This window comes from Triplophysa rosa, linkage group LG12, assembly GCF_024868665.1.
Source record: "Triplophysa rosa linkage group LG12, Trosa_1v2, whole genome shotgun sequence".
Classification (NCBI taxonomy): domain Eukaryota; kingdom Metazoa; phylum Chordata; class Actinopteri; order Cypriniformes; family Nemacheilidae; genus Triplophysa; species Triplophysa rosa.
The window spans coordinates 11,967,372-11,980,441 of NC_079901.1; the positions used below are offsets into that span (position 1 = coordinate 11,967,372).

General features: G+C 39.2%; 2 protein-coding genes across 2 annotated transcripts; both read left to right on the forward strand.

The window, feature by feature from the left end:
* LOC130562545 (extracellular calcium-sensing receptor-like) lies at positions 1-3,541 on the forward strand. The gene is made up of 5 exons (XM_057347631.1): positions 1-276; positions 359-1,168; positions 1,368-1,589; positions 2,394-2,517; positions 2,625-3,541. Exons 1-5 carry the CDS (start codon positions 16-18, stop codon positions 3,539-3,541), a joined length of 2,334 nt encoding a protein of 777 aa, XP_057203614.1. The 5' UTR covers positions 1-15.
* Positions 3,542-4,982: 1,441 nt separating this feature from the next.
* LOC130563050 (extracellular calcium-sensing receptor) lies at positions 4,983-9,491 on the forward strand. The gene is made up of 6 exons (XM_057348451.1): positions 4,983-5,059; positions 5,288-5,576; positions 6,323-7,159; positions 7,233-7,463; positions 7,629-7,752; positions 8,593-9,491. The coding sequence occupies exons 1-6, from the start codon at positions 4,983-4,985 to the stop codon at positions 9,489-9,491; spliced, it is 2,457 nt and encodes an 818-aa protein (XP_057204434.1).
* The last annotated feature ends 3,579 nt before the right edge of the window (positions 9,492-13,070 follow it).

Sequence of the window (13,070 nt, forward strand, 5' to 3'; positions counted from 1 at the left end):
CGAACCTTTAGATGGATGCAGACAATGATTTTTGCCATAGAGGAGATCAACAGAGATGACCGACTCCTGGCCAACTTAACTCTGGGTTATAAGATTTATGACTCATGCAGTACCCCTTTCCATGCCCTCCGTACAGCCTTGGCCCTGATGAGCGGTCACAAAGAGGACCAAGGTAACCCAGAGTGCCGAGGCAGAGTGCCTGTCGTCATTGGTGATGGAGGATCCACATTATCCTTAGTGGTTGCACGGTTTCTGGGTGTTTTTCATGTTCCACAGGTGAGCTGTGGATACACCGGAGTTGTTGCAGGTGTTTTTGTGTGTGTATGTGTTTAACAGCTTCTCCTCTTCTCACTTTTAGGTCAGCTATTTCTCCAGCTGTGCATGTCTAAGTAACAAATTTGAGTTCCCTTCATTTCTGAGGACTATGCCCAGTGACTTCTTTCAAGTGGATGCTCTTACACAGCTGGTGCAACACTTTGGTTGGAGCTGGGTTGGCACTTTCGCAGGGGATGATGCTTATGGTCGTGGAGGCGCTCAGATCTTCAATGATGAGGTTACCAAACTGGGTGCATGTATTGCTTTTTATGAAATTATACCTAAAAACCACGAGAAAGCAGAGATGACCAGGATTGTAAGGAGAATTGGTGAGTCAGGTGCCCGGGTGGTCCTGGTCTTTGCTCTAGAGCAAGATGCAAGGGCTATCTTCTGGGAAGCCCTCCGTCAGAACCTCACTGGCATACAATGGTTGGCCAGCGAGGCCTGGATCACGGCGGCTGTTCTCTCCACTCCTGAATTTCACTCCATCCTTCAGGGCTCTATGGGATATGCCATCCGTAAGGCTGATATTCCCGGCCTGCAGCCTTTCCTGCTACGGCTGCATCCCTCCAAATACCCTCAGGACCCATTTGTTATGCAGTTTTGGGAAGAAATGTTTCAGTGCTCTTTAGGCAAAGACTCCTCTCCTAGACCACCCTGTAATGGTTCTGAAGTGCTGTTCAACACAGGGAACATTTATTCCGATGTAACCCAGCTCAGAATCTCTTATAATGTTTATAAAGCAGTGTATACAATTGCTCATGCTCTTGATTCAATGCTGCGCTGTGAACCAGGCAAAAGACCTTTCATGTGGGAATCGTGCCCAAACTCCAGCACCATAAAACCAGGGGAGGTAAAAGTCACCTCTTTATTTTTTATTAAATCTTGTTGTTTCTTATTTAACACTAAAATAGTCTCTGGTGTAGATAAAGCTGAAACATGATGTTTGCAAGTGTTGCCCTTTTATCGGTTTTGTTTCTCTCTCTCCCTCTTATTCTCCCTCATTGGCCTTTTTGTCCATCTCATTTATTCACTCACACGCATTCATACAGCTTCTGCATTATCTGAAGCACGTCCACTTCACTAATGAGTTGGGAGAGGAGACAAAGTTTGATGATAACGGAGATCCTGTGGCCATGTATGATCTCATCAACTGGCAGCTCGGCAGCAATGGAGAGGTGCAGTACGTCACGGTGGGGAGGTTTGATGAAACAATGCAGCCTAAATTAATGATTGAAGAGACAAACATCATCTGGAATGGAAACCAAAGACAAGTAATGCTCCATTATTTGTTATTATTTCATTTCTTGTCTATTAGAAGCTTTAGTCCATTTGATTATTTTTTCTTCCACCTACTTATAATTCATATGTATTGTCCAAATGTTCAATCATTTTGAAAACCCGGAAATCACAAAACATTGAGAAGTCAAAAGGTTAAGACAAAGCTGTTAAAAGTTAAATAAGTTAAATAAGAATATAAAATTGTTACAATTGTTTAGGTCACTGATAAAAAAAAGCGAATTTGCGACATATGACTTAATACTGTTAACTGCTGGTACGTTATTGGTTAGTTTCTTGCCTCCATAAAAACACAGTATGCTATTTGAAACTTTCGATCACTTTTTCGATCATTTTTAGATTTTAGATTTAGATTTAGATTTTGTACGAACATGCGAGTATACATACTGTCATTAAAACAAATGAGAGACATAACAAATGTGACCCAAATGTGTGTGAAATCCAGGCTAAAGTCCTAAAATCTAATGGCAAGATTAGGAGCATCAAAAACGTCATAGCCATACAATGGCAAAAATAGGTAAGCTGTGTTTATTGCTGTAAATTATGTATTATTATGTATTTTTTGTAGAAAGCACTAAATCCCAGAAATGACTTCCACTGTGTTTTCACAGCCAGAGTCACAAGAATTTCTGTAAATCACGTCTAACTCAAATGTTTATACTGGAAAAGAAACAGGTCTCAGACTTTTGGAGCCCACTGTGATTATTGTGTTTTAGTACTGTAATGATTTGCTATTTCTGATGTATATCCCTGTAGTCGGTTTACTCTCTGAATTGCAGGTCCCTGTATCCGTCTGCAGCACCAGCTGTCCTCCAGGCACTAGAAAAGCTACCAGGCCAAACTTTCCTGTCTGCTGCTTTGACTGCATTCTCTGTGCAGCTGGGGAGGTTAGCAATCAGACAGGTGTGTCCTAAATCAACTCATCTCTGTTGATGTTTGTGTGTATGGGATTTTCTTAGTGTAGCATATTCTAGAAGAGAAAACAATTATTGTTCTTTTGTATGTTTCAGATGCCTTAGAGTGTGAAAAATGCCTGTCTGAGTTCTGGTCCAATACTAGACGAGACACCTGCATCCCGAAACTGGTCGAGTTCCTCTCCTTCAGCGATACCATGGGAATCACGTTACTAGCCGTGGCCCTGCTTGGGTCCTGTTTCACTCTCGCAGTTGCTCTGATATTTGCCATCAAACGTCACACCCCCATTGTCAGAGCTAATAACTCTGAGCTCAGTTTCCTCATTCTCAGCTCACTATGGCTTTGTTTTTTGTGTGCACTAGCCTTTATTGGGCGTCCCACGTCCTGGTCTTGCGGGCTTCGCCACACTGCCTTTGGTATTGCGTTCTCTCTCTGCCTGTCCTGTATCCTCGGGAAGACGTTGGTGGTGCTCATGGCCTTCAGGGCTACTTTACCAGGCAGCAATGTGATGAAATGGTTTGGCCCTCTTCAGCAACGCGGCATTATATTCTTGTGCACGGCCGTGCAGGTAGTGATTTGCTGCACGTGGCTGAGTGTGGCACCTCCTGTCCCACGCAAGCTCATGACCCGCGAAACTGCCCGGATTATAATTTTGTGTGATGTAGGCTCCCCGTTAGCGTTCTCACTGGTGCTGGGCTATATCGGCCTGCTGGCTGCTGTGTGCTTCCTTATGGCCTTCCTTGCTCGAAAGCTGCCAGACAATTTCAATGAAGCTAAGTTCATTACTTTTAGCATGTTGATCTTCTGCGCTGTGTGGATAGCGTTTGTTCCAGCATATGTCAGCTCACCAGGGAAGTACACAGTGGCTGTGGAGATTTTTGCCATTTTGGCCTCTAGTTACGGCCTGTTGCTGTGTATCTTCACCCCAAAGTGTTACATCATTCTGCTTAGACCTGAGAAAAATACAAAGAGATATTTGATGTCCAAATCCAATACAGAAAGAAAATATTAAAAGAAAATAAAAAAAACAATTGAATGTATATTGATTAATATGGCTTGTCTTCTACAGTCTGCTTTCATAACTGCTTCCTAAATATACGCAGATTAAAAAATATTTCCCCAAACATGCATTTTGCAGTTGTTTGTCCATCATTTATCTGAATTTTCATAAATGTGTAAGTCTTTCCCAGTATTAATGATAAACCCATACATAAAATATGATTGAGGCATTCATTGAAAAGAATTATGTTCATCTTTCCAACCCCTTTGTTTCTCACTGGAAGGCCTGATCCTCTGTTTGCTCTGCCAACACTCATGAAGTATGCGATAATGAAAGTGACATGAAGCCGCTTATGCACCTTAGGCCAATTAAAATAACACCTAAACATGTCAACATCACTTCTCTCTTACTCATTGAACACTGCAAAAACAAATGCACACTAATTAATTTATTCCACATCAACCACATGGTGCATCTACATCATCATGGGGAGAATTGAGAGGAAGGAAATACACACATTCCAGTCTTTGGGGAGACTGGAGATGTGTAACCTATATGGTAATGTCACTTTGTTTAGGTGTGTCTTGTGATATTACAAATAAAAAAATTGAAATTGCATTATTTTATTTGACATCTTTGTCAGTTGCAATATTTACTTTGAGGAGCCTAAACACAATGGAATATTAATAGAGCCTGCAATAAAAATTTAATATGAAGTCAGAAACTTAAGAGGTATCCTTAAGCCTTACTGGTTAAAATAGTCCAATTCTGCATTTCCTCAAAAATGTCTACTCATTTTAGAAATATGTGTAGATAATGTTTAATATTTAAATTTCAAAAGCAATATTTCAGGAATCATTTATTATCCTAAATATATTCCTTAAAACAGGGTTGGTGAATGAAGGCTTGCAAATGATCATATGTTTTAATCTGGAGTCTTCCATTAGTAAGCATTTGGTGGCCTAGTTAGGTAGCCTAGGTAATTTTTTGTAGTTTTAATGGTAATGTATAAGCATGCCTTTGTCCACATGCAGTACAGTACTGTATATGTGTGGTCCTCATAATCCCGGCAGTGTAGGGACAAAGAGAGTAATGACCTTGTGGGACATTTATTGGGTCCCTATGAAGAAAACAACTTATAAATCACAAGTGTGTGTGTGAGCTTGGGCATGTGCATGTGTATTTGTATCTTTGTGTTCCTATCCTCCTTTATGTCCCTGTAGAGAGCCTCTTCAGTACATTACCTTTATAAAGTCCTTCACCCAGACTCCTAGTTTCCAGCTGTGGCTGAGCAGACCACTGTGCAGAGATGAAGATGCCAGTCCTCCAGACTGTACTTTTGGTGTTCCCATTTCTCTACCGCATTCAAAGCGCATCAGATGAAGACTGTAAACTCTGGAGGGACCTAGACTCGGCGGTGGTCCATAAAGAAGGCCACATAGTTTTGGCTGGTATGTTTCCCATCCACTCTAAAGGCCTTGAACAGGAGTTAAACTTTACAAGTCGGCCAGACCAGAGGACATGCAGGGGGTAAAGAAAAAAGACAATTAACTTGTGTTCTTCATCTTTACATAATTCATTTCAGTGTTTTGTTAAAAATTTGATTGTTAAGTTTTTTTTTCACAATTTTGTTAAAACAGCATCTTTGTTTCTATTTATCTAATGGCAATAATGTCACAATGTTTACTGTCATTTTTAGTGAGTTTCAACTCAACATTCACTTTTTCAAGACTTTTTCAAGTCTGATCTCTCCTCTAGGTTCAACATGCGAGTGTTTCGCTGGTCTCAGTCAATGGTCTTCTTCATTGAGGAGATCAACCGAAACCCTGCACTCCTGCCAAACATTACGCTGGGCTACAGGCTTTATGACACGTGTGGGCTGACTACATTGTCTCAGAGGACAGCATTGTCTGTGGTCTCTCAACCCAGAAAGAAAAGCAGTTCTGGGGTGTGCTCTTCCCCAAGCATCCCCATCATCATTGGGGACTCTGGATCCACCCTGTCTATGGCCAATTCCAGACTACTCAACTTGTTTCGTATCCCACTGGTGAGGGCGGACCAGACACCAGAAAAGCTTCTGGAAATAATAATATTCTCAAAAATACTTTTGTCATGTTTACAAGTAAAATATCTAAACATTCATACAAACAAATGCATTTTATTTGAAGATCAAAATTGCATAAAATATTAGGACTTTAAGCAAATTTTACACACTAAAGGAAAGACACTCAAATTCAATCTGTGCATAATATAACAAAATAACAAACCAAGTACAAAAAAGAGAAATTTAGGATTTTTTTTGTTTTGTGTCCAGTGTACAAAATCGAAATACGTCTTGGGGGGGCACTGTTTATATCGAATACGAACGTTAAGTATATATTTAAAGGGATAGTTCACCCAAAAAAATGTAATTCTGTCATGAATGACTCACTCTCTGTTCCAAATCTCTATAAATTTCTTTGTTTGGTTGAACACAGAGAAAGATATTTGGACGGATGCTTGTAATCAAACAGATCAGTGGCACCATTGACTGCCATAGTATGACAATTGTTCAACGGTAATTTTTCCTACTAGTCAATGGTGGCCAAGAACTGTGGTTATAAGCATTCTTCTAGATATCTTTCTCTGTGTTCAGCGAAACAAAGAAATGTTTACAGATTTGGAACAACTCGAAGGTAAGTAAATGATGACAGGTTTATTTTTGGGTGAACTTTCCTTTAACATATTTGGAAATCTCTCTGTTCACTTGTCTTTCAAGTTTTGTCCGCTCCTTTTTTCCCTTTCCTGCCTCAGGTGAGTTACTTTGCATCGTGCGCTTGCCTGAGTGACAAGCACCAGTTCCCTTATTTCTTTCGCACAATCCCCAGTGATGTTAACCAAGCCAACGCTCTTGCACGTCTGGTCAAGCACTTCGGGTGGACCTGGGTGGGCACGGTCGGTGCTGACGATGCTTACGGGCGCACCGGCATAGACATGTTTACAGCGGAAGTGACTCGCCTTGGTGTGTGTGTGGCTTATCGAGTGATCATCCCCAAACTCCCGACTCAGCAACAGCTGCAAGAAATCGTAAGGACCATACGAGATTCAACAGCACGTGTTTTGGTGGTTTTCGCCATTGAGGAGGATATCAAACCAGTGGTGGATGAAATAGTACGGCAGAACGTGACTGGGAAGCAGTGGGTGGCTAGTGAGGCGTGGGTGACCTCCACTCTCATTTCTACCACAGAGAACTACCCCTCCCTTAGCGGCACCATTGGTTTTGCCATCCGCCGAGCTGAGATACGGGGCCTCAAAAGCTTTCTTGAAAGCATACAGCCTCTGGCTAAGCCCTACAATCCATTTGCAAGGGAATTCTGGGAAACACAGTTCCAGTGCTCTTTAAACACAAGTCTTCCTTTTGCGTCTACAACTGAGCCGGTCCAATACAGCCGCACGTGTAGTGGAAAAGAGATGATCCAGGACACTCAGAGTATTTATAATGATGTGTCTGAGCTCAGGGTGACATATAACGTGCACAAGGCTGTTTATACTGTCGCGTATGCGCTACATTACCTGCTTCTGTGTCAGAGAGAGAATGTGTCTGCCTTTACACAACCATGCCCTGATATCCTCAATCTACAGCCCTGGCAGGTACAGCAAAATGTTATATATTCTAAAATAAATGAAAAGAGAATGATAACATCTATCATTTGTGCTTCCACAGGTTGTTGAGGTTCTACGGAAAGTGAACTACACGAACATATTTGGTGATTTGATTTACTTTGATAAGAATGGAGACCCTATCGGGTCATATGACATAGTGAACTGGCAAAGAGGGAGAGAGGAGGATCCGGTGCAGTATGTTACAGTGGGTCGCCTTGACTCCTCGTCCCCGACAGCACAGCAGTTAGTGCTAAACCAGGACCAAATCATCTGGCATGGGGGAAGTAAGAAGGTATAGCATTCTTTTCGATTGGTATCAGTATTTAAAATGGATGAATTCTTATCTATTTATAGTGATAAATAGATTAAAATAGATCAATTTGTTTTGTTTTGTTCTGTTCTGTTTTTTATTTTAATATTTAATTTTATTTAATTTTATTACACCCTTCTTTGACAGGTACCAGTGTCAGTGTGTTCTGCTAGCTGCCCACAGGGATTCAGGAAGGTTACACGAGAGGGTCAGCCTGTGTGTTGCTATGATTGTGTGCTTTGTGCAGAGGGCAGCATCAGCAATACTACTGGTATTCTCAGACAGACACATATACATACAAGAAAGGGATATGTGTGGTCAGCCAGTCATTATACAAAAACATTGCTTAATCCTAATATAATTTGCATCAGACATTTTGGAACAATTATAGTCCTTTTTTGTTAGAGTGAACAATAATGTGCCACAGTATAACATGCTGAAGCATGCATTAGTAAGTAGATTATTCTCAAAATAATAAATGTTTATTAAATTATTCATATTAGATTTTGCTGCAAAAACAGTGTTTATTTTACTCTGTGGACATTGAAGTATTTTGTACTTTATCAGTGTTTTTAATCTGGAAAAGGTATCATACTTTTTACTTTAATACATTAATACATTAAAAATGTTTTTATTGTACTTAAGCATTAAAAGTAAGAAAAGACATTTGTTTATGAAATGTAGTGGAATAATATGTTTGATATTAAGTTTTAGAACATTTTCCAAAGTTGAAAAATGTATTCGAGCAGAGTAAAAAATACTTCACTGTCCACCTCTGTTGTAAACATAAATACACAAAAACACAACATTCAGTCTCTGAAGCGCAGTCCTCAAATACATACTGTAAGTTCTCAAGTGTGACCTAAATGGTTGCATTGCAAGCCCAGAAAAAATATTTGACAGCCTAATTACATCACAATTAACAAAAAAAATAAATCAGCTTGAAATGCTTGAAATACTGTCTACTTGAATTTGTTTACTGAATCACACCACAAAATCAAAAGCATCATTAAAGCCCTGAGTCAATCCTTATAAATCAAACACCTATAAGAATGTACATGCTAGCCGTTGAAACCCTTCTTAGTTCATTATTTTGTGTGTCCATTTTTAGACCAGTCCGAATGCATTCCGTGCCCTGAGGATTTCTGGTCCAACCAGCATCGCAACCATTGCATCCCCAAGCAGATTGAGTTCCTGTCATACTCAGAGGCTTTTGGAATGGCCCTGGCTGCTACAGCCATTCTGGGTGCCGTTTCTGCAATGACAGTCGCTGTGATTTTCTTCCGCCATCGTTACACACCGCTGGTTCGTGCTAATAACTCAGAACTGAGCTTTTTGTTGTTGCTGTCTCTCACTCTCTGCTTCATGTGTGCGCTAACCTTCCTGGGCCAGCCATCGCGATGGGCCTGCCCTCTTAGACGGACAGCTTTTGGCTTGACCTTTGCCCTTTGCCTCTCCTGTCTCCTCAGTAAAACCCTGGTGGTGCTAATGGCCTTTAAAGCCACGTTGCCTGGTAACAACACAGCTCGTTGGTTCCGCCCCCCTCAGCAAAGACTGGGTGTGTTTTTGTGTTCCGTCCTGCAGGGTGGAGTTTGTGCGGCTTGGCTTACCATAGCTCCTCCGTATCCTGTGAGGAACACCTGGCTGTACCGCGACCGGATTATTTTAGAGTGTCACCTGGGTTCGGTAGCCCTTTTCTGCTGTGTATTGGGTTACATTGGCTGCTTAGCTGCCTTCTGCTTCATCTTGGCTTTTTTGGCTAGAAAGCTGCCTGATAACTTCAATGAAGCTAAATTCATCACATTCAGTATGCTCATATTCTGTGCTGTGTGGATCACATTTATTCCAGCTTATGTCAGTTCACCTGGAAAATTCACAGTAGCTGTGGAGATATTTGCCATTTTAGCTTCTAGTTATGGAGTGCTTCTATGTATTTTTGCCCCTAAATGTTACATCATTATTTTCATGCCTGAGAGGAATTCTAAGAAGTATCTCATGTCCCAAAGATGATTAGCCATTAACATGTCTCTGATTGTACATTTGAGACTTTAAATGCTTTCAGTTTATTCAATTCAATTTTATTTTATATTTATATACTGCTTTTCACAATGTGCATTGTTCCAAAGCCGCTTTACAGGAGAAAACATAAGAAAAACTAAAAAACACAAAAAAGGTAAAACACAGCACAGTGCATGGTGTTTATATAACAAGCAAGATCATTCTAGTAAATAATATCTAATAAATGCAGTCTCCCCGTGGTTTCTTTAGCATATTTTGCATTAAGTGAATGCTTGGCTGAAAAGATGCGTCTTTAATCTAGATTTAAATTGGGAGAGTGTGTCTGACCCTCGAATAGTATCAGGAAGGCTATTCCAGAGTTTAGGTGCTACGTATGAGAAAGCTCTTCCCCCTTTGGTGGATTTAGTTATTCTAGGTGTTATCAAAAGTCTGGAGTTTTGAGATCTTAGAGAGTGTGATGGGTTGTATTGTTTTAGAAGCTCTGTTATGTAGGTAGGGGCTTAACCTTTTAAGGCTTTATAAGTTATTAAAAGAACTTTAATGTCAATACGATACTTAATGGGTAACCAGTGAAGGGTTGATAACATTGGGGTTATGTGATCGTATTTTCTGGGTTAGAACTCTGGCAGCTGCATTCTGAACTAACTGTAGTTTGTTTATTGATGATGCAGGACAACCACTAAGCAGTGCATTACAGTAGTCAAGTCTTGAGGTCACAAATGCATGAATAAGCTTTTCTGTGTCAGCAACACACGGATATTTTGTAATTTGGCAATTTTTCTGAGGTGGAAGAAGGCTGTTTTTGTGACATTTGAGATGTGATTTTTAAATGACAGGTTGCTGTCTAATATAACGCCGAGGTCTTTAACTGTATTTGTTGGAGTAACAGTGCAGCCTTCAATTTGCAGGTTATAATCCGAAATATTCTGTTTACGTGTTTTTGGTCCGATAAGTCATATTTTTGTTTATTTTTTTATTTTTGTGTACATATTAATCTCAAAACCATGAATTTAAGCAAAATATTATTTCTGAGATTGGTCACACAATCACAAATATGATGTTCTGCCACTAGAGTGCACCAGTGTTTCAGTTAAACTCCTCAATAAGACATCAACAAGTGAGACTTGCCCCAGATGTTACATAAGCCTCTAAAACAAATACATTAATTAAAACTTAATCAATAAATTAATCAGTATTTAAACTATTAGTGTTTATCAAAAACATTAAGCATGTGTTGGGCAGATGTGCATTGCTACACTCTTAAAATGGATGTGTTAATTTTAACACATTGTTTTTTTGTTATTTATTTAACACATGTGTTACTTTCAACACACATTGTGTTGATTTCTAACACAAGTTGACATTCACACTTGCTAATTATGATTGAATTTCAATCAGATATGCACAAAAATCGGATTTGGACTGACAGCCTGAAAATAGCCTAAGTGTCTTGAATTTAACCTCACATCAAAAGCAGATTAATAATTTAAAACTCAGCAGTTTCTCCCATAATAAAATGTTTTGCCTCTGTGGCATTTAGACTTTCACTTGATGTTCTGTCAACCAAAGCACCTGTACATTCATCGTTCTGTCTTTATTTTCTCTCAAGCTGATCAATACAACATCAGAGTGATGCTTTCTGTGATCCTGCCTCTGGCATGTTCAAGCACACACAAGAGTCTGTGCACAGCATCTATTTCCCCACACCTCTAATGTGCTGGAAAATGACTGTAAATAGCCTGAGGGCTCTGGAGCTCAGTTCTGCTCCACTAATGGCTGGCAATAACTCATTTTTACCTCAATCACACTAATCCTCGCATCCACTTTTGCATCATTTTTCAACTTCATCTCCCTCACTTTTTTCTTTTGAAATGGAAAATTAGTGATGTACAGATTATGACTCGGGGATTCTTAATAGCTTGTTTGCAGCCCTATGGTTTGCAGTGTCCACAACAGGGATGTACATGCGGACCATATGTGATCGAAGTGTAATTGCAGTGAACTCTGCTGTTCATTACATGAATTCTTAGTAGAATCTATTGAAATGTTGACTACACAAAGATAATAAAGGAAATAAAAATTCTGCACTCCCATCCATGTAATTTCAAACTTTATACAGCACAGTTTGTAACACTGACCTAATGATACAAATCTAGAGATTACTCCTGCCCTGAGAGCTACACGCTGTACTGTAAAACTGACCTAATGATACAAACCTATAGACAACTCCTGCCCTGAAAGCAGCACGCTGTACTGTACAACTGACCTATTGACACAAACCTATAGACAACTCCTGCCCTGAGAGCTGCAAGCTGTACTGTAAAACTGACATAATGATACAAACCTATAGACAACTCCTGCCCTGAGAGCAGCACGCTGTACTGTAAAACTGACCTAATGATACAAAACTCATTTCACCAATGGTGAGTGTTCAAAATACTAATTATTGGCAGTACTTTCGTTGCTTTAAATATAGTATTTCTGTTAATACTCAACTGACTGCAAAAAGGACAAATCATAGCAAGTACTGCAAAACCTCTTTTTATTGAAGTACACCAGATTTAACATTCACAATCAAATACATAATTTACTGCATATTAAAAAAATTACAATATCTCAATCGCTCATCACAATAATATAAACACTGTCCATCTGGTCTATAATCATACACTCAAAAATGAAAATGGTAAAAATAGTAACCACATCAATACATACTTAAATACACTGCAGATACGAAACTGACTAAAAATGCTTGCTTATTCTTTACAAGAATACCGATAATCTTACTGAAATCAGACATTTCATTTTCAACAGCAAAGCAAACAGTATTCAGGTATTCAGTTCCATAGTTTTCAACCCAAGATATAGTAGAAAAGGATGACACACTCAAAGTTTTTGTTAAAACTTAATTACCTTCCAGACTGCAATCTGAGATTTCATTAAAGGTCAAAACTGAAATCTTTCAAAATAAAAACTCAAACAATAATCTATACCCTGTTAATACAGTAAAGAATACAATGTTCAATGAGTATTACACAAGGCCTAAATAGCATTTAGGCCAAGAATTAAGAACAGGGTCATTGCATGATCATGAGGATGACAAGTTCTTCCATTGCACTAAATATTCTGAAATAAGGTTAAAGCTCAGTTTTGCATTCTCACTAGGGATGCTCATATTGACCATTTAACCGTTAACTGATCGTTAAAATGTTGACCGGTTAATACTACCAGTTAAACGATTTAAAAGGTATGTTTATTTTAAGTTTAATAATATTATTTTTTTTTAATAATAAAATATTTTAATAATACGTTTTTAAATGACTATTAAATAGTACATGTTTTTAGTTTTCTGTATGGTGAAAGAAAAACATGCTAAGAATTAACTCACGGAGCGTGCAGACCCGTGCGACTATGTGTAAATGCCCTCCGAAATGTTATCGAGACAGACTAAAAAGGCATATTAAAATAAATCCGTGAAAAAAATTTTGTATATTTAACGTGTCACAGACCCTCGTCAACTGTAGCTGTGTTCTCATTTCGAAGTCTGCGTCCTCCGGATGTCGCATGCGA

Excerpts from the sequence above, each read along its gene's own strand:
- LOC130562545 (XM_057347631.1), top strand. The coding sequence starts at position 16 with ATGCAGACAATGATTTTTGCCATAGAGGAGATCAACAGAGATGACCGA. Across the intron at positions 1,169-1,367 it reads GCACCATAAAACCAGGGGAG|CTTCTGCATTATCTGAAGCA; the intron begins GTAAAAGTCACC and ends GCATTCATACAG. Across the intron at positions 2,518-2,624 it reads GGAGGTTAGCAATCAGACAG|ATGCCTTAGAGTGTGAAAAA; the intron begins GTGTGTCCTAAA and ends TGTATGTTTCAG.
- LOC130563050 (XM_057348451.1), top strand. The coding sequence starts at position 4,983 with ATGTTTCCCATCCACTCTAAAGGCCTTGAACAGGAGTTAAACTTTACA. Across the intron at positions 7,464-7,628 it reads GGCATGGGGGAAGTAAGAAG|GTACCAGTGTCAGTGTGTTC; the intron begins GTATAGCATTCT and ends CTTCTTTGACAG. Across the intron at positions 7,753-8,592 it reads CAGCATCAGCAATACTACTG|ACCAGTCCGAATGCATTCCG; the intron begins GTATTCTCAGAC and ends GTCCATTTTTAG.